At 44.5% G+C, this 24,806-nt stretch overlaps 1 protein-coding gene across 3 annotated transcripts in view; it reads right to left on the bottom strand.

The window, feature by feature from the left end:
• Positions 1-24,806, bottom strand: part of LOC140464832 (cadherin-20-like) — a 160,796-nt gene that overhangs the window by 44,095 nt on the left and 91,895 nt on the right. For all 3 annotated transcript variants that reach the window (XM_072560337.1, XM_072560339.1, XM_072560340.1), the window contains 2 exons: positions 12,933-13,355; positions 10,773-11,067 (listed from right to left, as the gene is read on the bottom strand). In XM_072560337.1, the coding sequence (XP_072416438.1) occupies positions 10,773-11,067; positions 12,933-13,148 (511 nt within the window). In that variant the 5' untranslated portion in view covers positions 13,149-13,355. The remainder of the gene's footprint in view (positions 1-10,772; positions 11,068-12,932; positions 13,356-24,806) is intronic.

Here is a 24,806-nt window from a genome sequence, read left to right as displayed (position 1 = left end):
TAAAGTGACACCCGTATGCAAGGAATTAATCAAAAACCATACTTTAAATATCTGTCCCCTGTGAAGGGAGACACCTTCTTTTCCACTTTAACTAGACCACACATCATTTCACATTCCTTTATGAAATCTCCCTTCGGCACTCTCTGTTCCCATGAAAACAACCCCAGTCTTTCCAATCTTTGCTTATAGATAGTCCTCCACAAGCTTGTCTTAAACATACAACCTCTTATTCTGAGACTACACCCTCTGGTCTCGACCCACTTCCAAGGAGAAACAACCTCTTTGCATTGACCTTGTCAAGTCCCCTCGGAGTCTTGTATGTTTGAATAAGTCCACCCCTCATTCTTCAAAACTCCAGGTACAGGCCCAACCAACTCAACCTCTTCGGCTTTTTCAGCTTTTAAAGGGTGGCACAGTGTCTCAGGGGTTAGCATGACTGCCTCACAGCGCCAGGGATCTGGGTTTGATTCCACCCTCGGGTTACTGTCTGTGTGGAGTTTGCACATTCTCCCTGTGTATGCATGGGCTTCCTTCGGGTGCTCCAGTTTCCCCTCACAGTCCAAACGTGTGCTGGTTAGGTGGATTGACCATGTTAAATTGCTCATAGAGCCCAGAGATGTGCTGGTTAGGTGGATTGACCATGGAAAATGTGGGGTTACAGTGGTAAGGTGGGGGTCTGGGTGATCTGTTCTTTGGAGGGTTGGTGCAAACTTGCTGGGCCGAATGGCCTTTTCACACTGTAAGGACTCTATGATTCTCTCTTCACAGGATAGCCCTCCTGGTGAGTTCTCATTTACTATTCCCAGTAGATCTCCTTGTAATAATCAATGGCATCGATTCCTGGTTTGGCTCTTGAACCTTGTACCCTGTTCGGCTCATTGCTGCTGTGGAGGCATCCCCCTTTCTGATGGGTTTTGGAACACGGTGATGAGAATGTTTGCCTGTTTCCGGGTGGGGGCTGATCTGTAGAAGACAAGTTGCAATCTTATGTTGAGTGTAGGACTCCTGATGCAATTTTGAGGGGACCTCAATACCCTCTGACTTGCTGTAAACCCTCTTGTACCCCTCATTAATGTTGGCATTTCTGTTTGCCCAGCATGCACTGAAGGTTAAAGTTTCCCCCTTGATCCTAAAACTGCCAAGTGTGACTGCCAACCTGCTACTGTGAGATTGCTCTCGAGTTCAGGTTTTCACACTAAATAACAATTAATTAAACAGTATGACTGGCTGATTGCAAATTAAGCGATATGCTCGTTGCAGGAGAATTGCACATTCTTTTGAAGGTATTCATCTGGTACACATCAGGACAAATGCAATAAAATCAAAAGTTCAAAAGGAGCAACAATTTGTACCAAATGACAAAAGGGTGCTGATGGATGGGCCAGTTGATTTAATTAGTCACAGAGAATGCTGAATTATTCATTATGAAAAGTGCAATGCTGAACATGTTCCTTTAGTATGCAGAGGACATGTTCCTTTGAACTATGGCATTTTTGCATCTGTCCTGATGAGCGTATGACAAAGAGCTTTGACAATGGGTTTTTTTTTAAGCAATACTCAAGTGCTACCAATTGACTATTAATGTAATGAGACATATACAGAACAACGGTTTTAACTGGTCAATGAAAGCAAAACATTGCAGATGCTGGAGAATTGAACTAAAACGAGAAAATGCTGGAGAAACTCAGCAGTTTGGGGAGCAACTGTGGCGAGTGAAACAGAGTCAGTCAATGTTTTGAGTTCAGCATGATCATGTATTTTTTAAAGTTTTTTGTCTGCTAATAGCGGCCAGGTTTCTGTATACCTTCACGCCTTTATTTCCCCAGAGCTGGGGTGGGAGTGAGTGAGGCTGGGGTAAACTGAGATCAGATGGGTCTTTGAGGCCTGAATCCTGCTTCAACAAACATTCCATGAGAAGCTAGATTAATTTAAAAAAAAACACATCACATTCAATGTCTTTTCCTACCCAGCTCACCCCATCAAACCTTCAGCTACTAAAGCCCACCCCACAACAATGTTGAGCCCCTAACCGCCTCCCCCTACACACATCTCACTCCTGGGTTGGAGTGAAGGGGAGGTCACAGGGGGTCCTGTAAGATGAAAGCTGGGTCACACAGAGATATTTTGGGAAGAGCCTGGTGTGAGAGTTGTGCTCTGATAATAACTGCTCAACAATTAGCACATGCCAAGTATTCAACCTGCTCAGGTATTTTCTGACTCCCATCTAGAGCAGGCGGGACTTGAACCGTGGGTCTCCCAGCTCGTAGGTAGGGACACTACCTGCGTGTCACAAGAGCTCCTGGTGCTAAGCTTCACTGACTGGAACATAGTCGCTATCACCAGTACGGATATCACTGAGTCACTCCACAACTCAGCAGTGAAGGGGTTAATTGGCTCTGACCTCCTAAGTCTGAACCAGTGTCTGTGATTTCCCAAGTTACAAATGGAAGCAGTTGCTTGTGGAAAGGAGTGATGAAATTTTAATCTCTTTGTGTCTGTTTACCTTTGCTCAGATGACAGGCGGCAAACGATATCATTTGAAGTGCACTGATGCTGAACACTTTAAGATGTGTTTTACTGAGCGTGGCAGCAGAGCGCAAAGGTATGGCCTTCTGAATGAATATAGCTCTGATTTATTTATGCTGTTGGTCATTTTGTATTGGGATTCTCACAGCCTGGCTATTGACCTTGCTTGAATAATATCAGAAGGAATAGGAGCAAATGTAGGCCATTCAGCCCACCAGGTCTGTTCTGCCATTTGATAAGATTGTGACCTTAATACTCATTCCCTGCCTGCTCCCCTTAGCTCGGTGATGGCACAGAATACAAGAGAGAAGAGGTGGTGTTGGATCTATATAGAACATTGATAGGCCACAGCTGGAGAACTGTGTGCAATTCTGATTCCACTGGATGGAGGACAGAGGAGATTCACCAGGATGTTGACTGGGATGGAGCATTTCAGCGATGGAGAGAAACTGAATAAGCTCAGGATGTTTTCTTCGGAGCAGAGAAGGTTGAAGGGGACCTGATAGAGGGGAGCAACATTATGAGGGGCATAGACAGGGTGGATAGAACGCAGCTTTTGAAACATCAATAACAAGGGGGTATAACGTTAAGATGAAGAGCTGGAATATAAAAAGGGATTTAAGGAAAACTCTTTTCACCCAGGGCATGTTGGGAATTTGGAAAGCATCGTCTGGGAGGGTAGTGAACGTGGAAAACCTCACTACTTCTAAAAAGCACTTGGACGAGCACTTGAAATGTCATAACCTTCGAAGTTATGGGCCAGGACTGGTATCGGTAGTGGCATAATTTTGGTGGTATAGACTCAATGGGCCAAAGGGCCTCTGCTGTACTGTATGATTCAATGAACCAACTCAACCTTTACTTCATTTGTCAATCCCTTTAGTCTAGAAATTCTTTCTCTTGGAGGATTGAGTGTCTTTGGAATGCTCTTCCTGAAAAGATGGTGGAACCAGGGTCACTGAGAAGGCAGAGGTAGATGCATTTTTCACAAGCAAAGGGTGTGACAGGTTATTAGGGATAGGTGGAAATGTGGATTAATCAGATCAATATCAGTCATGATCTTATTGAACAGACAGGATGAAGGGGCTGAGTGGCCTATTCCTGCTTTTATATGTTTGCAAAAATCAACCTAATCAACATTCCCTGAACTGCTTCCAACCCAAGTATTTCTTTCCTTAATAAATACAGTACAGTCTCATCAATGCCCTGCACAGCTAGAGCAAGACTTCCCTACTCTCACACTCCATTCTTGGGCAGTAGAGACCAACAGGCCACTTGCTCTCCTAATTCCTTGCTGTACCCAGGTGTGATCTGTATGTTCGTCACACTCAGCAGGTACTTTGGGGCAAACACAACTCTTCCTCAGAACAAACGGGGCATAATTTTCAAGTAGAAAGCAGGAAAGGTTTTTTTTTCACCTAGAGTGGGGTGGGAATGCTCTGCCTGGGTGGGGTGGACATCTCGTAATCTTTAAAAAGTATTTGGATGAGCATTTGAAATGTCATAATGTTCAAGTGGGGGAAAGTGGGACTAATGTCGGTAATATTTGGTGGCACAGATGTGATGGGCCTAATGGCCTTTTCTATATTGTATGATTCTGTGAACAAACTTTTATATTATCTTTGCTCATCAGAGTTCAGCAACTTGGAGAAACAGGACTTTAACCAGATGCTAAAATCTGCTTTAACAGATTTCACTCTCAGCACTTCCCCACCTTATGCCAGAGAACAGACCTCAATATAAACGAGAGGCCCTCAGTTTCAGTGGGTATTAACCACCTGATTCCACCTGATAGCAGGTGCTATCATTGATCAACAGGCCATTCTCCTGGAAGTGCGACCAGAGCGAGATGGCCATAAAACCAACAGCAATAGTACCAGTTCAGTTTGTGAACAGAGTGAAAATGGCCTCAGTCACTCAGATTGAGAAACGTTCCACAAAACATGAGTATGTCAGGTACAGTATTCCAGGCAAGAAATTCAGGGAGTTAGCAAAAAAGGGTGTTATAACAAACAGTTATCAGAGAATACCTACAGTGCAGATAGAGGCCATTTGACCTATCGAATCTCCACCAACCCTCTGAAGAGTATCTCATCCCACCACGCTACCCCAGTTACCATGGATACTCTACCTAACCTTCACATCCCTGGACACTATGGGCAATTTAGTATGGCCAATGCACCTTACCTGCACTGTGGGAGGAAACCAGAGTACCTGGGGGAAACCCATGCAGACACAAGGAGAATGTGCAAACTCCACACAGTCAGTCACCTGAGGGTAGAATCAAACCCAAGTACCTGGTGCTGTGAGGCAGCAGTGCTAACCACTGAGCCACTGTGCCTTTCATTATGTTCACAAATTCAGATTATAAGGTGTGTTTATCTTGAAGGTGAGGTAAAATTTTCATCAATAGCTTTGGCTTGAAATACTTATTTTATTCATAATTGTGGCACAATTGAAAGTCAAAGGTGAGTTAATTAAGAACCTGAGGAGACGTGACCTGGTAGATGTGGAAAGGATGTTTCCTCTTCTGGGAGAATCTCGATTCTAGGGGTCATAGTTGAAAATAAAACAGAGATGAGGAAAAATTAATTCTGAGTTTTTAGAACTCCCTTCCTCAAAAGCAGTGGATGCAGCATCTTTAACTATGTTTAAGGTCCAGGTGGATAGATTTTCCAGGGGGATGAAGGATTACCAGGGATATGCAGAGGAATGTAGAGCTGAGGTTAAAAATCAAATCAGCCATGACCTTAGAGTGATAGAGATGTCCAGCACAGAAACAGACCTTTTAATCCAAATCGTTCAGCTGACCAGATATCCTAAATTAATCTAGTCCCATTTGCCAGCACTTGGTCCATCTCCCTCTAAACCCTTCCAGTCCATATACTCAATCAGGTACCTTTTTAAATGTTGTAACTGTCCCAGCCTCCATCACGTCCTCTGTTGAAGGCAAAAAAAAACTGCAGATGCTGGAATCCAAGGTAGGCAGGCAGGAGGCTGGAAAAACGCAGCAAGCCTGGCAGCAACAGGAGGTGGAGAAGTCAATGTTTCGGGCATTAACCCTTCTCTTCACCAGTCCTTGATTTGTGCCACTCTCCCCACCAGCCCCCTGAACCCCCATCCCCAAACCCCAGTGCCTTGCTCTGCAACTGGAAAAGATGCAAAACCTGCTGACACACCACCCCCCTCACCTCCATCCAGGGCCCCCAAACAGTTCTTCCAGGTAAGACAGAGGTTCTCCAGCCTCTCCTCCAACCTGGTTTACTGTACCTTGTGCTCCCAATGTGGTCTTCTCTACGTCGGGGAGATCAAACGTAAACTCATCACATTTTGCCGAGCATCTCAAACGAGCCCACAGGGGCTGACCAGACCTCCCAGTCACCGCCCGTTTCAATTCCCCATTCCACTCCCTTTCTGACATGACACAGCCTCCTTCATGCCACAGTAAATCAGACTGTAAATTGGAGGAAGAACACCTCATCTTCTGCCAAGGCAGCCTAACCCAGAGAACTCAACATTAAATTCTCCAATTTCAAATGATCTCCCTTCCCATCCCCAGACTCCCTTCCACTCCTCTCATCCTTCTAGCCACCAACTGAATTCATTCCTCCCATCGACAACCAGGTCATACCCTCTACCAGTGTCTACCTAACCCGACCAACATCCTGTACCCCCAACCTCCCCTTTCTCTGCAGCACCCCTTTACCCCCACCCCAAGTCCTGAAGAAGGTTTACACCTGCAATGTTGACTTCTCCACCTTCTGATGCTGCCTGACTTGCTGTGTTCTTCCAGCCTCCTGCTTGTCCACCACTTCCTCTGGCAGCTCATTCCATACACGCACTGCTCTCTGTGTGAAAACGTTGTCCCTTAGGTCCCTTTTAACTCTTTCCCCTTTCACCCTAAAGTTCTGGACTTCCTCACCCCAGGGAAAAGACCTCGTCTACTTATCCTATCCATGTCCCTCATGATTTTATAAACCTATATAAGGTCACCCTCCAGCCTCCGATGCTCCAGGGAAAACAGCCCCAGACTATTCAGCCTCTCCCTATAGCTCAAACCCTCCAACCCCGACAACATTCTTGTAAATCGTTTCTGAACCATTTCAAGTTTTGTAATGTCTTTCCTAATGCAGGGAGACCAGGATTGAACACCGTGTCCCATGAGTAGTGTAGCAGGCTGAAAAGGGCTGACTAGCCGAGTCTTGTTCCCTTTTCACATGTTTGTGTAATGAGTTTGTTTAATATTAGGTGTTTCACTTACTCTTTGTTAAAAGCAGCCTCTGTTCTCTGCAAACAAAAGGTACAGGTTCATGCCTCACACCATTCTTAAATTAGGTAAAAACAATGACTGCAGATGCTGGAAAGCAAATACTGGATTAGTGGTGCTGGAAGAGCACAGCAGTTCAGGCAGCATCCAACGAGCAGCGAAATCGACGTTTCGAGCAAAAGCCCTTCATCAGGAATAAAGGCAGTGAGCCTGAAGTGTGGAGAGATAAGCTAGAGGAGGGTGGGGGTGGGGAGAGAGTAGCATAGAGTACAATGGGTGAGTGGGGGAGGAGATGAAGGCAATAGGTCAAGGAGGAGAGGGTGGAGTGGATAGGTGGAAAAGGAGATAGGCAGGTCGGACAAGTCCGGACAAGTCAAGGAGACAGTGCTGAGCTGGAAGTTTGAAACTAGGATGAGGTGGGGGAAGGGGAAATGAGGAAGCTGTTGAAGTCCACATTGATGCCCTGGGGTTGAAGTGTTCCGAGGCGGAAGATGAGGCCAGGTGCCTGGGGAACCTACAATTCTGGGTTGTTTTCTCCAAGGCAACGCTTTGACCAATCAGTGTCAACTAGGCAACAAATCAGCACCTTTTTCTCCTCCAGTATAAATTGTAATGCACTGTGTTGGAATTTGGCATTCTTGCATTTTTCCTGGAGAACGCAAGATGGAAACCTTGTGACCCTCTTTTCAGCAATAGCTGTTATGGAGGATGAAAGACTTTGATTCAAAAGTTTCCATTGTCCTTTAAACACCATGACCATGTCAACAAGAAGGCATTTCCAAAAAAGAAGCACAAATATCAACTATTGTCAAATCCTTTTGGTATAAATTTTAGAATGATGTTTTATCATATGCAATCATTTCGATCAAATTATTTTGCAACTGATGAAATAATATAATATCTGATAAAAGGATACAATTGTTGACTTATTAAAATTGCTGTGGTATATTTCTATTTATTTTATTTCTCCAACATATCCAGCAGTTTTTTTTTGCATTATTGTAAGTCTGTAAGGCTTTGTATGAGCAGCTCAGTTCAAGAAAGAGGCGAGCTTGGACAAGCTATTTCAGCTGTAAGACTCATATTGCAATGATTATAAAAATCACAACTATATGATTTTATGATATCAGTTGAGAGGAAGAAGTTACATTTCACACTAAAAGGTCATACCAAAAAACGTTATAATTAAGTGCTTCTGAATTGTAGTTATACGATATACTGCACCCAGCAAGTTCCCACAAACAGCAATGCATTAATGATCATTTCATCTGTTTTTTAACAGTTAGGATCTCTACGCTGCAGATAAAGGCCATTCAGCCCATTCAGTCTGCACTAACCCTTTGAAGAGCATCCCACCCAAGTCCACTGCTGCCCCCATAACTCCACATTTAGCGTGGCCAATCCACCTAACCTGCATGTTTTCAGACTGTGGGAGGAAACCCACGCAGACACGGGGAGAATGTGCAAACTCCACACAGTCACCCAAGGCTGGAATCGAACCTGGGTCACTGGAAGTTGTGAGACAGTAGTGCTAGCCCCTCAGCCATTGTGCTGCCCTTGTGCATGTTGTGTGGCAGGCCACTAGGCAAAACTGGGTAAAAGCAATGACTGCAGATGCTGGAAACCAGATTCTGGATTAGTGGTGCTGGAAGAGCACAGCAGTTCAGGCAGCATCCAAGTAGCTTCGAAATCGACGTTTCGGGCAAAAGCCCTTCATCAGGAATAAAGGCAGTGAGCCTGAAGCGTGGAGAGATAACCTAGAGGAGGGTGGGGGTGGGGAGAAAGTAGCATAGAGTACAATGGGTGAGTGGGGGAGGGGATGAAGGTGATAGGTCAAGGAGGAGAGGGTGGAGTGGATAGGTTGAAAACAAGGTAGGCAGGTCGGACAAGTCCGGACAAGTCATGGAGACAGTTACTGAACTGGAAGTGTAGAACTAGGATGAGGTGGGGGAAGGGGAAATGAGGAAACTGTTGAAGTCCACATTGATGTCCTGGGGTTGAAGTGTTCTGAGGCGGAAGATGAGGCGTTCTTCCTCCAGGCGTCTGGTGGTGAGGGAGCGGCGGTGAAGGAGGCCCAGGACCTCCATGTCCTCGGCATAGTGGGAGGGGGAGTTGAAATGTTGGGCCACGGGGCGGTGTGGTTGATTGGTGCGGGTGTCCTGGAGATGTTCCCTAAAGCGCTCTGCTAGGAGGCGCCCAGTCTCCCCAATGTAGAGGAGACCGCATCGGGAGCAACGGATACAATAAATGATATTAGTGGATGTGCAAGTAAAACTTTGATGGATGTGGAAGGCTCCTTTAGGGCCTTGGATAGAGGTGAGGGAGGAGGTGTGGGCGCAGGTTTTACAGTTCCTGCGGTGTCAGGAGAAAGTGCCAGGATTGGAGGGTGGGTTGTTTGGGCGCGTGGACCTGACCAGGTAGTCGCGGAGGGAACAGTCTTTGTGGAAGGCGGAAAGGGGTGGGGAGGGAAATATATCCCTGGTGGTGGGGTCTCTTTGTTGGCTACGCAGAGCAGTTGATCTTCCGTAATTACGCCGGCACCACTCCCCACCTCTTCCTTCGCTACATTGATGACTGCATTGGCGCCACCTCGTGCTTCCGCGAGGAGGTTGAGCAATTCATCAACTTCACCAACACATTCCACCCTAACCTTAAATTTACCTGGACCATCTCTGACACCTCCCTCCCCTTCCTGGACCTCTCCATCTCCATTAATGACGACCGACTTGATACTGACATTTTTTACAAACCCACCGACTCCCACAGCTACATGGATTACACCTCTTCCCACCCTACCTCTTGCAAAAATGCCATCCCGTATTCCCAATTCCTCCGCCTCCACCAGATATGCTCCCAGGAGGACCAGTTCCACCACAGAACACACCAGATGGCCTCCTTCTTTAGAGACCGCACTTTCCCTGGTTAAAGATGCCCTCCAACGCATCTCGTCTACATCCCGCACCTCCGCCCTCAGACCCCACCCCTACAACCATAACAAGGACAGAATGCCCCTGGTGCTCACCTTCCACCCTACCAACCTTCGCATAAACCAAATCATCCGCTGACATTTCTGCCACCTCCAAACAGACCCCGTTGCTCCCGATGTGATCTCCTCTACATTGGGGAGACTGGGCGCCTCCTAGCAGAGCGCTTTAGGGAATATCTCTGGGACACCCGCACCAATCAACCAAACCAACATTTCAACCAAATGGCCCAACATTTCAACTCCCCCCTCCCACTCTGCCGAGGACATGGAGGTCCTGGGCCTCCTTCACCGCCGCTCCCTCACCACCAGACGCCTGGAGGAAGAACGCCTCATCTTCCGCCTCGGAACACTTCAACCCCAGGGCATCAATGTGGACTTCAACAGTTTCCTCATTTCCCCTTCCCCCACCTCACCCTAGTTCTAAACTTTTAGCTCAGTAACTGTCTCCATGACTTGTCCGGACTTGTCCTACCTGCCTATCTTCTTTTCCACCTATCCACTCCACCCTCTCCTCCTTGACCTATCACCTTCATCCCCTCCCCCACTCACCCATTGTACTCTATACTACTTTCTCCCCACCCCCACCCTCCTCTAGCTTATCGCTCCACGCTTCAGGCTCACTGCCTTTATTCCTGATGAAGGGCTTTTGCCTGAAACGTCGATTTCGAAGCTACTTGGATGCTGCCTGAACTGCTGTGCTCTTCCAGCACCACTAATCCAGACACTAGGCAAAACTCCCCTGTTTTGCTTTGACATAGTCACATAATTGTTTGCAAGGTCAGAGGGTATTGGGGTAAGTGGCTCCATCAAAAGATAGCAGCTGAAGCACCATCCTTCACTGTCACGCTGAACTCCTGAAGTGGGACTTAAACCCAAAAAGATCTGACCAAGAAGCAAGAAACTTCAGCCTGGAGCTGGATCTGCAGCTGTGCTGCTACTATAATGCAGGAATGTTCTAGAATTTGAAGAAGCTATCACAAAACTGATTCTTACCCATTGGAGACATTTCAGGAACACTGGCCACGTAGGGTCCATCAAGAAACTTTGGCTCATTGTCATTGATATCCTGGATCTTGATGATGAATTCAGACTCTGGTTCCATTGGCCTCCCAGTCCACCTGTCTAACGCCTGTGCCCGTAAGGTGTAATGTGTCTTCTCCTCGCGATCTAGCCTCTGTACAGCATGAATGTCACCTGTGTTGTCGTCAATGGTGAAAACAGTACCCGCTCCATCACCTGACAGGATGTACCTGACAGAGCCTTCTCCTTTGTCCATGTCGGAATGAAGCTAGAATTACAATTAATCAATCAATGAGCTCTAATGAATCAACGATGATGGTTTTTTTTCACCTCCACTTTAATTTTTTCACATATTAATTTTGCTATTGCCGGGTCAGGGAGGCTAGAGCCAGCGGTCAACTGTCTCAGGATGCAGAGAAGGCCAGTTCGGACTTTTTTCTGCTAACTTACAGGATGTGGAGTATCACTATCTAGGTCTGCCTCTTCTTCTCATCATAGAATCCCTACAGTGTGGAAGCAGGCCCTTCAGCCCAATCAAAGGGAAGATATTTATATAGCTATGGGGAAACTGCGGCAGGATTAATCCATAGCTCCAAGAAAGTGAGGACTGCAGATGCTGGAGATCAGAGTCGAAGAGAGTAGTGCTGGAAAAGCACAGCGGGTCAGGCAGCATCCGAGGAGCAGGAGGGTCGATCTTTCGAGCATAGGTCCTTCATCAGGAATGTGGGGGTGGGGGGGGTGGTGGTGGGAAGCAAGGGGGCTGAGAGATAAATGGACCCAAGCCCCCAGGAATTCTGATGAAGGGCTTAGGCCTGAAACGACGACTCTCCTGTTCCTTGGATGCTGCCTGACCGGTTGAGCTTTTCCAGCGCCACACTTGTTGACACCCAAGGAAGGGGATCACTGCAGTGGGAAAAATACAATTTTAAAATCTTCTATGGTCATTTTTCTCATGAATAGCCCAGTGCCTGAGTTTTTATGTGCTATTTTTGATCAGCATTGCAAAGTAAATGGCACACAGGTGTGAGTTGAAATCTTCTCCTCCAACAGCACCAAAGGGCACTTTTACTTCCCTCCTCTCATTACTCCCAAAAAGTGATTTCTACAAATTCTGGTCATAGTCAAACACACATTATTCTGACAGTTCTTTATCCAGTTCCTCAGCAGTTTGCTGAAGTGAACCCAGTTTGTCCCATTATGGAATTAACTAACAGCATCTTCCTTTTAAAAAAGGCAAAGACTTCCTACATCCATTTCAAGTCCAGTTCTGTAGAAATACGTGTCAGACTTCTTTGCTCCAATCAATGGGATGGACCCAGAGCCGAAGGAAAATGTTTTGACTGAAATCTCTTTTCAACTATCTGGCTGGCTGGTTTGCAATTGCATAGTGATACCAACAGCATGGGTTCAATTCCTGCACTATCTGAGGTTACTATAAAGGACACTCCTTCTCAAACTCCCCGCGCCTAGGGCATGGTGATCCTCAGGTTAAACCACCAACAGTTATCTCTCTCTCTCTCTCTAATGAGGAAGCAGCCCTTGGATTTGTTAGGACTGTGGAGACTATGTCTTTACCAGCTTTTGCTACTACTACAGTGATTGAGGGAGCTGAAGGGAACCATCACATCAATATACAAGTAGATACAAGTTCTAATTCAATAGTTGCAAACCAATATTTGCTACAACTTGACAATCTGGCAATTTTTAATGGAGTCTGTGAAGATATTTTATTGCTAAATATTAGTATTGCTGATATTGCATACTGATCATTATTTATTAATACCTCTTTCTATTTCCTCTCTCTCTGTCTGTCCAGGGTAAAACCTTTCCATGAAATGGATCTCTTCAACTCAACATTTGTCCATCTCTCCTGACTCAACAGTCATTATCTCTTTAGGTCTAAATGGAGAGCAATCTGAGCATGTTTCTCGGTGGTTGCGATACTGTATTTGATTTGCTAGCTGTTGTAGTTGCATGCACGTTGCTGAGTGAATGTGGTGAAATGTTAGTGAAATAGCTGGTGAAATGTTATTCGAGTGTCTTTCTAGATGGTAAATGTGGGACTCAAAGAGGCAGCAAATGGGTTAGCTTCATTGTTCTTCTGACGTTAAGCTTTTGTTCCCCTGTTCTTACCTTTCCGACATATAGTGGCTCTGATCCAGTGTATTCCTCTAATACAAAGAACTGGTTCCATACCCAACCTCTCTTCACGCGATGATGCATCACCTCATGGTGTTGGCTGTTCTCTGTGGCAGTTACAGGTTGGACCCCAAACACGTGCAGCAAACTGGCTAGATACAGAAATAGGTGCAGTCCAGGTATACATGTACTTGCGTTGTAAGTCCCCATGGTCAATTGTTTTGGGAAATGTAGCCAGAGAGTGGATGGAAAGGGGTTGATCCTTTGCAATCTCTGTTTTCAGAAACGTGGCATGGCAGCTTTATAAGAATTGAGCTGGTGCCTCAGATTAGTGCCGTCCACTTTATTGTCAGCAAAGTTTAAAGCCTTTTGTCCAATCGCAATTTTGCCAAATATCCAGCACTTGACCTGCGAAACCTGAAATAGCAAACACGTTTCAGAAAGTATCAGCAAGCTGTATATCATGTCTTTGCTAATCATGGCTCAAATAACAACAACATTCTGCAGAAGTTGGAAATCTGAGATAAACAGAGAATGTTGGAGAAACTCAGCAGGTCTGACAGCATCTGTGGAGAGAGAAACAGAGTTAATGCTCAAGTCCAATATGACTTTTTCAGAACAGGGCTCAGAATTTTGAGAATTTAATGAATTTAAAAAAAAACTTTAGTCTGTGTTGTGCATTACATTGAAGAATTTACTTTTTTTTTAAACAGTAATATATTTGGAAGACATATTCTTGGTCAGTCTTCAATACAACAGTAACATGTGCATTTTATGTATCACCTTTAAGGTAATTAACATTCCAAGGTACTTCACAGGAGTGTTATTGATCACGATTTGAGATTGTTTTGTACAGAGACTGTTAGGATAGGTAAAGGCCTGGGGAGAGAATTCCTTTTGAATCATCTACAATGCTTAGAGAAAGATACTGAACTTATAAAGCTTCAGGAACATAGCTTGTTATCTTAAATAGATTGCATGAAGTTAAAAGGAACTAAAACAAATTAGAGTTCATAAGACTACATCTGTAATAAATGTTTTGCATTTTAATCAGCAGCCTACCTCCTAACTGATTAAAGGATTCACCAATGTCAGCCAATTTTAAAGTTGTTAACTTTTTGCTTATAAATACGGTGTCTCATTCATCTCCATCATACAATGCCTGTGGAAGGAGCAGAGCTCTGAAAGCTTTCAATTTCAAATAAACCTGTTGGACCATAATCTGGTGTCGTTTGATTTTTGACCTTGTCCACCCAGTCCAACTCCAGCATTTTCACATCATAGTAATAAAGGTGGTGATAATTTAATCCATCTTCAGTTCAGGAGGGTGATACAATCAGGGGGTTATATTCCACAGAAATAACTGTGTTTCTGAGAAGATTTTTGGCAAACCTTTCTACAAGGAAAGAGAATATTTTTGTTAACAGAACATTGTGAACAGGTGTTGCATTTCAATTTGATTTAGTGACCACACCAAGGATGAAAACAAACAAGGACAATAATTTCCTTTAACATAAAGCCAACATGTCTTAAACAACACAAACACAGGGACAATTCAGCACTTGTGTGATGGACGTATGTGACAGCATCTCCTAATGACTAAATAATTCAGGATGCTGGAGGCCATGTCGTGTGAAAATTAGCATACTTTTCCTTCAGGGTTTCTCTAACCAGGCAGCAATGCTGATCTTCAGGAGAATAATTTCTTAGCGGTTAAGGGTCTTTTGTTAAGATCAATTCAAATTAGCTTGAGACCCCAGTGAGTTCAAGCTAAGTTACTCTGCTTCTTTTATTTTGTGTGGCTGTATTCAATGAACTCTATTATTCATTCAGTGCACACACAAAACACTCTCTATCTGCATGGCTCTGTGTTTGAATCGCTTCTGTGCAAAAAACTCAGAGTGGGGTCAGTTGGTTATTGCTGACTCTGTATGAACAGGAATCCACGTGATGATTCAGAAGTGGCAGAAGATCCTCAGACAAAGACCCCTCCAAAACATTATCCTTGCTTTATGTACTGCAAAAAATTCTATTTCACTCTTAACTGATCAATGTCATTACACCATGCCTCCTTTATCAATGGAGAATATGGTTACAATGGACAACTTGGAACCATGCAGTGGCAACATTCCTACCTCTGAGCCAGAGGGATGGGTTCAAGTCCCACCTGCTCCACAGGTGTGTCAGAGTGTGTCAGAACCGGCTGTTTCAAAAGTATCTGCATTCACACCTATTCTCAGGCTGATTGGACACAATCTTGGCTTCATTGAACCACTGTGTTTTGATTTATGTCAAGGTATCATCAATCTGTTTCAGGGCTGCAGAGGTCCTGCAGGGAAATAAATCTCATTAAAAGGATCCTCCCACTGGCAGATTTGGTCCAGTCAGTATTGGAGAGGGTGTGTCTGACACTAATTTGTCCACTTGCCAGTTTAGATTGGAAGTATTGCACCTTCCAATATCAGCTCCAGCAGAGACTCCAATGTCAGCTCCAGCAGAGTCTCCAATATTAGCTCCAGCAGAGTCTCCAATGTCAGCTCCAGCAGAGTCTCCAATGTTAGCTCCAGCAGAGTCTCCAATGTCAGCTCCAGCAGAGTCTCCAATGTTAGCTCCAGCAGAGTCTCTAAGGTCAGTTCCAGCACAGACTCCATGGTCAGCTCCAGCAGAGAGTCCATTAGAGGATCAGGATTAGGAGGTGATGAGTTCGATGTAATTCCATTGCAGCTACACGACATCTTTTGACATTAGCTGAAGGCACTACTCCTTACGATCTGTCTTCAGTTCATGGGTTTGAAATGTTTCAAATTGAGTTGTCACCCTCCAATATGCTCAACCTCACTCCACTAATGGTGTTCACCCCACACTTCCAAAACTCCTCCATCCCTCTGTTGGCAGAGAATCCTCTCTCGTTCACTCTCCCCTGTCATGACAGAATACTCATCAAACACCTTCCACCGACCCCCACATGTCCGCCCTGTACTGCCCAGCGATGCTGACCTCTCCAACACTGGCAGAACAGCTGCCAGTGATTCGGGAGAGGAGACGTGGGAGTTGCTGAGTACAGTGTGGCTGGAACTAGGGAGAGGGGCCAGCAATGAACATTAGTTTGTGGGTGAGGGGGTCGGGGTTTGTAAGATATTGGTGGTGCAGCAGGTCTTTGCCCTCCAGCAGATTTACTAAAGGGCTCTGCTGGATTTACACCTTGTAAAAGCTTTTTTGTATTTCAAAAATATACTTTATTCATAAAATAATTTGATGGTCTGTACAGTTGGTTGTGCCATACATACATAAACATTTGCATACAGAGATCAGAATTTATCATTCATATATACAGGTCTGTGTGTTTTTCAATCATATATCCACATAGTTAGCTGAGGCGTCAGCAGAGCCCAAATGACTGCCTGGCCAAAACCTTTGAGAACATCCATGTAAAATCCACGGTAAGTCTGGTGCAAACAGCCCATGTTTCTGTGAATGCCCAGTGGATACTGTACTCCTTTAGATGATGCTGACATTTGTGAACTCAAAAAGGAGGCTGTTCTCTCAACGCAATTGCAGGTTCTTCCTTTTAGTTTCAGTGATACTTTTGCATTATGTTACACTCCACTTCTTCCAATAACTCCAACAGGAGCCAGTATGTTGCTTAATTAGCATTTATTTCCATCGACTGTAATTGTCTCACTGGACTGATTCCTTTTTAAATTGTGTCCACATTTCGTTGAATGATTCTTAATGCCTGCTGCTGTTACACCCCTTCAGCACAAGAGGGTGCACCATGCTGTTCCCACAAACCTTACACAATACCAAAGGTACTTCGTGGGTTTCTCTGTAGACAGCTCTTGCGGCTCTCAGTCACAAAAGTGGACTTTTCAAAAGTTCTGGTTGGTTTCTTCAGATTTGGAAAGAATGTTTTACTTGATCCCCTTTTCATTTTTGGGAACTTTTTTTAAAACAAGGATGAGTTGGGTGGGAAGGTATATCTGTCTGGATTACTAGTCCAGAGACCTTCATTAAATATTTGATGATTTCAGTTCAAGTCTCCCCACAGTAACAGAACAATTTAAGTTCAGTTAATTAAAAAAAAGTACTTCAGTAATAGTAAGTGTGAAGTAATGCTGACTTGTCAAAATTGTCTATCTGTATTCCTTAGGAAGTGAACCACTGTCCACACAGTGGGGCAGTAGTAGGCCATTCAGCCCATCGAGTCTGCTCCACCATTCATTGAGATCATGGCTGATCTGATCATCCTCAACTCCACTTTCCTGCCTTTTCCCTGTAAACCTTGATTGCTGTGCTGATTTAAAGCTATCTAACTCAGCCTTGACTATATTTAATGGCACATCTCTGCAATAAAGAATTCTACAGACTCTATACCATCTGATAGAAGATATCCCTCTTCGTCTCTGTCTTAAATGGATGACTCCTTACTCTGAGATTATGCGCTCTGATCCAAGACTGTCCCACCAGAGGTAACATTTCTTCTGCAACTACCCTGTCAATTCCTCTAAGAATACTGTATGAGCGAGTTTTGAGAAGATTTGTAGCTCAGGTTGAGGTTCTAGACGTAGGTTGTTTTCAGACATTTCACGACAATACTAGGTAACATTTTCATTGAGCTTCCAAATGAAGCACTGGTAGTGTAGCCTGCTTTCTATTTATATATTTGTGTTTCCTAGGATTGGTAACATCATTTCCTGTGGTGACATCATTTCCTACTGTGATGTAATTTCCTGTTTGTTTTCTCAGGGGTGGTAAATGGGATCCATGTTAATATGTTTGTTGATAGAGTTCTGTTTGTAATGCCACACTTCTAGGAATACTTGTGCATGTCTCTTGTTTGGCTTGTCCTAGAATGGATGTGTTGTCCCAGTCAACGTGGTGTCCTTCCTCATCTGTAAGAATACTGTATGCTTCAATAAAGTTACCTCTTTTTTCAACCTACTCAAACTCTCCTCAGAAGCCAATCTCTTCATACCCAGGATCAACCTTCTCTCTTTATTCATTCACAGGACGTGGATGTTACTGGCCAGGCCAGCATCTATTGCTGGTCCCTAATTGTTAAGAGTCAACCACATTTCTGTGGATTTGGAGTCACATGTAGGTCAGACCAGGTAAGGATTGCCGTTTTGTTCCCAAAAAGGGCATTAGTGTAACAGGTAGGTTTCTCCAATTATCAACTATAGTTTCATGGTCATGATTAAAATCTTAATTCCAGGTTTCTATTGGATTTAAATTCCCCCATCTACCATGGCAGGATTTGAAGGAAGGTCTGCAGAACATTAATCTGAGTCCCTGGATTAACAAGAGAAAGTGAAGAGTTCAGATGCTGGAGAGTCAGAGTCAAAAAGTATGGCACTGGAAAAACACAGCAGGTCAGGCAACATCCAAGGAGCAGGAGAGTCAACGTTCGGGCATAACACCTGCATCAGGAAAGGTTTCATTCTGATGAAGGGCTTATGCTTGAAACGTCGACTCTCCAACTTCTCGAATGCTGCCTGACCTGGTGTTCTTTTCCAGCACCACACTTTCTCCCTGGATTAATAGTCTACAATAAAACCACTAGGCCAACCTTTAGGTTAAAAATTACAAATTGGCAAGGGCGAACAGCAGAGATATTAAATGACAAACTTGTTTGTAGCCACTGGACCATTTTATTTGAAGGGGAAGTAAAGTGGTGATATAATAAGGTGGGGGGGGGGGGGGGGGGAGATTGCAGAATAGAGTATTCTGGCTCTGAGAATTAAACATTGAATCAGACAAGAGGAGGCCATTCAGCCCCCAGCACCTGTTCTAGCTCTTTGGTAAAGCTATCGGATTAGCCCCATTGCTTGGCTCTTCCCTTACAGCCATGTACTCTTTCCAATACTTATCCGATTTCTTTTGGAAAGTTATTATTAGATCATAGAATCCCTGCAGTGTGAAAGTGGGCCATTGGCACATTGAGTCTACACTGGCCCTCCAAAGGACATCCCACTCTATCCCTGTAAGGATGCATTTCCCATGGCTAATCCACTTAGCCTACACATCCTTGGACAATTTCCTATGGTCAATCCAGCTAATCTGCAAATCTTTGGACTGTGGGAAGAAATCAGAGCACCTGGAGAAATCCCATGCAGGCATAGGGAGAATGTGCAAACTCCACACAGACAGTCATCTGAGGCTAGAATCGAACCTGGATCCCTGGCACTGTGAGGCAGCAGTGCTAGCCACTGAGCCATTGTGCGGCCCTACTTTTAAGTCTACTTGCAGTGTCCTTTCAGATAGCCCTTTCCAGATCACATCAACTCACTGTGTAAGAAATAGTTTGGTCTCATAACTTCTGCTTTTTTTGCCATTCACCTCAAATTTGTGTACAATAATGTTAAAGCAATAGCACTGCCGATGCTGGAGAACTGAAATATAAAGAGAAATTGCTGGAGAAGAACAGCAGGTCTGGCAGCATTGGTGGAGAGAGAAACACAGTTAATGTTTAGGATCCCACTGATTCTTTGGAATTGAAGAGAGGTGGGTATCTCCTTTGGTTACAAAGCAGCCTTTGTTCTGACTGTTTCCCACCTTGGATTCAGATAATCAATATAGTATGATCTAATTTGCGCATACTAATCTGAAAAAGGCACTTGGGTGCAGAATCATTCAGTGAATGTAAGGAATGATATAAAATTTACAATTTGGCAAACCAGTGGAAAATGAACCTTAAAACCAAATGCTGGAAGATGTGAGACTTTTAGAGAGCACATCAGAGACAGTGCATTGAGGATGTAGAAATCAGGAGGTGAAGTGAAAAGGATTCTGGAGGTGATAGTTACCGAGTAAATATCACTGTACTTTGGAGCAGTAAAAAACAAAATATATAAAATACTCAATTACATTACCAGATTAATTGACCGTAAGTCAGTAGTTGCTTTATAAATTCTACGTATACATATTCCAACTGGGAGGGATGCAGAAAACATTGATACTGAAAGAGAGAGACTCTCTTAACATCCACACTTACTTCAGCTCATGGATTTAATGCAAGTAAAGATCCTTCGTGAGATGTGGGTGTGTCACAGGCTGGGCCAGCATTTGTTACCCAGCTCTACCTGCCCTGGGGAAGGTGTTGGTGAGTGGCTGAACCTCATTTGTTGTATGATCACTCACTCTGCTGTTAGGGAGGGAGTTTCAGGATGTTAACCCAATGACAGTGCAGGAGGGGCGTTATATTTCCAAGTCAGGATGGTGAGTGACTTGGAGGGGAGCTTGTAGCCGGTGCTGTTGTTATATGCTTGCTGCTGTGGTCCTTCTTGATAGTAGAGGTTGCAGGTTTGGAAGGTGCTGTTGCAAGGACTATATTTCTCTCTCTGTAGTTGCTTCCTGACCAGCCGGGTTTCTCCAGTGCTTTGTGATTTGTGTGGAAACTATTGTTAGTTCACAGCTTTGTCATTTAATTTATTTGACAATGGGAAAAACAGGGTTAATTTGGGGTTGTGTGAATGTTGATTGGACGCCGGCAGTTTAAAGACTAAAATAATCTGAACTGATTGATGTAAGACTGTTCAGGAGTCATATTTAATATAATGTCAACACTCTCTGGTGTGTGTGGGGAGTTATGTTATGGTAATGTGAAATATTGACAAAAAGACTTCAAAGAGTATTTTACATTATAAGATGTATAGGCAGAAGTAGACCATTCAGCCCAGTGAGTCTGCTCTGCCATTCATTTGAATCATGGCTGATCTGATCATCTTCAGCTCCACATCCCCGCTTTACCCCCCACCGTAACCTTTTATTCCCTCACTGATTAAACATCTATCTCAGCCTTGAGTGACCCAGCCTTGACAGCCCTCTGGGATGAAGAGTTCCACAGATTTACTATCCACTAAACAGAAGTCTTCCTCGTCTCTGCTTGAAATGTGTAACCCCTTATTCAGAGTTCATTTCCTCTGGTCCTAGACCCTCCTAAGAGGGGACACAACCTCACTGCATCCAGCCTGACGAGATCCCTAAGAATCTTTCATGTTTCAGTAAGTTCATCTCTCATTCTTCTAAACTCTCACGTCTACAGGTCAATCTGCTCAAATTCTGCTCATGAGAAAATCCTTCCATGCCTAGAACCTTCTCTGAACTGCCTCCATGATAATGTCTCTTACTGTCCACAGTATTCCAGTTGTGGTCTGACTAGTGCCTTGTGTAGTTTCAGCAGAAACCTCCCTACTTTTACACTCCATTCCTTTTGAAATAAGGGTCAACTTTCAATTTACCTTCAAACGTTTTGAGGAAGAGTCACTGGACTTGAAACATTAACTCTGTTTTTCTTGCTACAAAAGCTGCCACGACCTGCTGAGTTTCTCCAGCATTCCATGTATTTTACTTCATTTGCCTTCCCTAATTCTGATTTAAAATTGTTTTAAAGGAAAAAAACTGAGGAAAAGAGGGAACTCCAGAGCCATGCCTACTTGCAATTGCATTTAGATGTGGTTTCCCAAAGTATGCTACAATTAATCCTAATTTCTGCTCCTCTGTTTTACGGTCTTATAGAAATTGATAGGTTCTTGATTGCCATGGAGATCAAAGGCTACGGGGAGAAAGTGAGAGAATAGGGTTGAAAACACTTATCAGCCATGATTGAATGGTGGCTCGATGGGCCAAATGGCCTAATTTCTCCTCCTACATCTTATGGTCTTACGATCTAATACCTATAAGGGTTTGTACAATATGCGAGACTGCTGTTTGGGGTGTTGTCAGCCAGTGCAATTTTTCAGTGGATGAAGGAGAACATTTTACTAGGGTTACTCCATGTCACCATTTATCTCAATGACAGAGTCAGAGAGTCATACAGATGTACAGGATGGAAACAGACCCTTCGTTCCAACCCGTCCATGCCGACCAGATATCCTAACCCAATCTAGTCCCACCTGCCAGCACCTGGCCCATATCCCTCTAAACCCTTCCTATTCATATACCCATCGAAATGCCTCTTAAATGTTGCAATTGTACCAGTTTCCACCACATCCTCTGGCAGCTCATTCCATACACATACCACCCTCTGTGTGAAAAAGATGCCCCTTAGGTCTCTTTTATATCTTTCCCCTCTCACCCTAAACCTATGCCCTCCAGTTCTGGACTCTCTGACCCCAGGGAAAAGACTTTGCCTATTTACCCTACCCATGCCCCTCATAATTTTGTAAACCTCTATAAGGTCACCCCTCAGCCTCCGACGCTCCAGGGAAAACAGCCCCAGCCTGTTCAGCCTCTCCCTACAGCTCAAATCCTCCAACCCTGGCAACATCCTTGTAAATCTTTTCTGAACCCTTTCAAGTTTCACAACATCTTTCCGATAGGAAGGAGACCAGAACTGCAAGCAATATTCCAACAGTGGCCTAACCAATGTCCTGTACAGCTGCAACATGATCTCCCAATTCCTATACTCAAAACTCTGACCAATAAACAAAAGCATATCAAACACCTTCTTCACTATCCTATCTAGCTGCAACTCTCATTTTGAGGAGCTATGAACCTGCACTCCAAGATCTCTTTGTTCAGCAATATTCCCTCGGACCTTACCATTAAGTGTATACATCCTGCTAAGATTTGCTTTCCCAAAATGCAGCACCTCGCATTTATCTGAATTAAACTCCATCTGCCACCTCTCAGCCCATTGGCCCATCTGGTTGTAATCTGAGGTAACCCTCTTTGCTGTCCACTACACCTCCAATTTTGGTGTCATCTGCAAACTTACTAACTGTACTTCTTATGCTCACATCCAAATCATTTGTGTAAATGACAAAAAGTAGAGGACCCAGCACCGATCCTTGTGGCACTCCACTGGTCACAGGCCTCCATTCTGAAAAAAACAACCCTCCACCACCAACCTCTGTCTTCTACCTTTGAGCCAGTTCTGCATCCAAGTGGCTAGTTTACCCTGTATTCCATGAGATCTAACCTTGCTAATCAGTCTCCCATAGGGAACCTTGTTGAATGCCTTACTGAAGTCCATATACATCAAATCTACCACTCTGCCCTCATCAATCCTCTTTGTTACTTCCTCAAAAAACTCAATCAAGTTTGTGAGACATGATTTCCCATGCACAAAGCCATGTTGACTATTCCTAATCAGTCCTTGCCTTTCCAAATACATGTACATCCTGTCCCTCAGGATTCCCTCCAACAACTTGCCCACCACCAACGTCACGCTCACTGGTCTATAGTTCCTGGCTTGTCCTTACCACCCTTCTTAGCAGTGGCACCACATTAGCCAACTTCCAATCTTCCGGCACCTCACCTGTGACTATCAATCATACAAATATCTCATCAAGAGGCCCAGCAATCACTTCTCTAGCTTCCCAAAGAGTTCTAGGGTACATCTGATCAGATCCTGGGGATTTATCCACCTTTACCCATTTCAAGACATCCAGCACTTCCTCCTCTGTAATTTGGACATTTTGCAAGATGTCACCATCTATTTCCCTACAGTCTATATCTTCTATGTCCTTTTCCACAGTAAATACTGATGCAAAATACTCGCTTAGTATCTCCCCCATTTTCTGCGGCTCCACACAAAGGCCCCCTTGCTGATCCCTGAGGGGCCCTATTTTCTCCCTCGTTACCCTTTTGTCCTTAACATATTTGTTAAAAAACCCTTTGGATTCTCCTTAATTCTATTTGCCAAAGCTACCTCATGTCCCCTTTTTGCCCTCCTGATTTCCCTCTTAAGTATACTCCTACTGCCTTTATACTCTTCTAAGGATTCACTCAATCTATCCTGTCTGTACCTGACAGATGCTTCCTTCTTTTTCTTAATCAAAGCCTCAATTTCTTTAGTCATCCAGCATTCCCTATACCTACCAGCCTTCCCTTTCACCCTGACAGGAATATACTTTCAGCTTTCGAAAGTTCTTGCCTAATACCATCAAAATTGGCCTTTCTCCAATTTAGAACTTCAAAAACCAATAAGGAGCACTAGAGAACTTGGACATAGTCCTCAGACTGCTCTTCTTGGCTGGTGTATGCTTAAGAGGGAAAAACCGTGTGTGTTCCAGGCACATGGACCATATGAAAGCTGCTAACTCGCAAACAGCGTGGGAGTGAAATGTGTCCTGCTCCATACAATTACCGTTAATTGTCTGGTTCACTATTGTCTAGATCAGAGTGGTGCTGGAAAAGCACAGCCAGTCAGGCAGCATCCGAGGAGCAGGAAAATCGATGTTTCGGGCAAAAGCCCTGAGTCCTGATGAAGGGCTTTTGCCTGAAACGGCGATGTTCCTGCTCCTCAGATGCTGCCTGACCGACTGTGCTTTTCCAGCACCACTCGAATCTAGACTCTGATTTCCAACATCTGCAGTACCCACTTTCGCCTGGTTCACTATTGTCCCTATTGAGAAGGAAATCTGGGCTCGCGCAAATGTGACTATTAACTCCAATAAGGAGGGAGGGAGAGTAAATACTGACCTGGCCAGTGCTGCGCACATCCCATGATTGAATTAACCAGAGGCGGTAAAGCATGAGAAGGGTGAGCTGACTCTGGAAAGGCACTTGCTGCTTCCCAGGGACATTAACTCCTGGGTAAAGCTGGTCCTTCTCAACATATCAGCAAATCAAGTTTAAGGCCTCAATTGGTCGTCTATCTTCTCAGTTGGTAATGGGGTGACAGAAAGCCCTCATTTGTGCCCCCCCCTCCCCATCCTCCACCCTGCAACCTTTGACCTTTCTCCCCACTCTGATCCTCACTTTGAGAGATTTGGGAAAAAGAAAAACACTTCTTGCCCAGTTGGATTTCCTGAAGAATAGGCCTCCAGCAACCACCCCAAGGACCCAGAGGGTGCTGACCTCTGATTGACTTGGTGGGGGGGGGGGGGTCAACCAGGAGGCCTGTGATTCGGTGAGCAGCTC

This window comes from Chiloscyllium punctatum, chromosome 41 (genome assembly GCF_047496795.1).
Source record: "Chiloscyllium punctatum isolate Juve2018m chromosome 41, sChiPun1.3, whole genome shotgun sequence".
NCBI lineage: Eukaryota > Metazoa > Chordata > Chondrichthyes > Orectolobiformes > Hemiscylliidae > Chiloscyllium > Chiloscyllium punctatum.
Note: the sequence above shows the minus strand (reverse complement) of the source record. Positions and strands in the feature narration are given on the sequence as shown.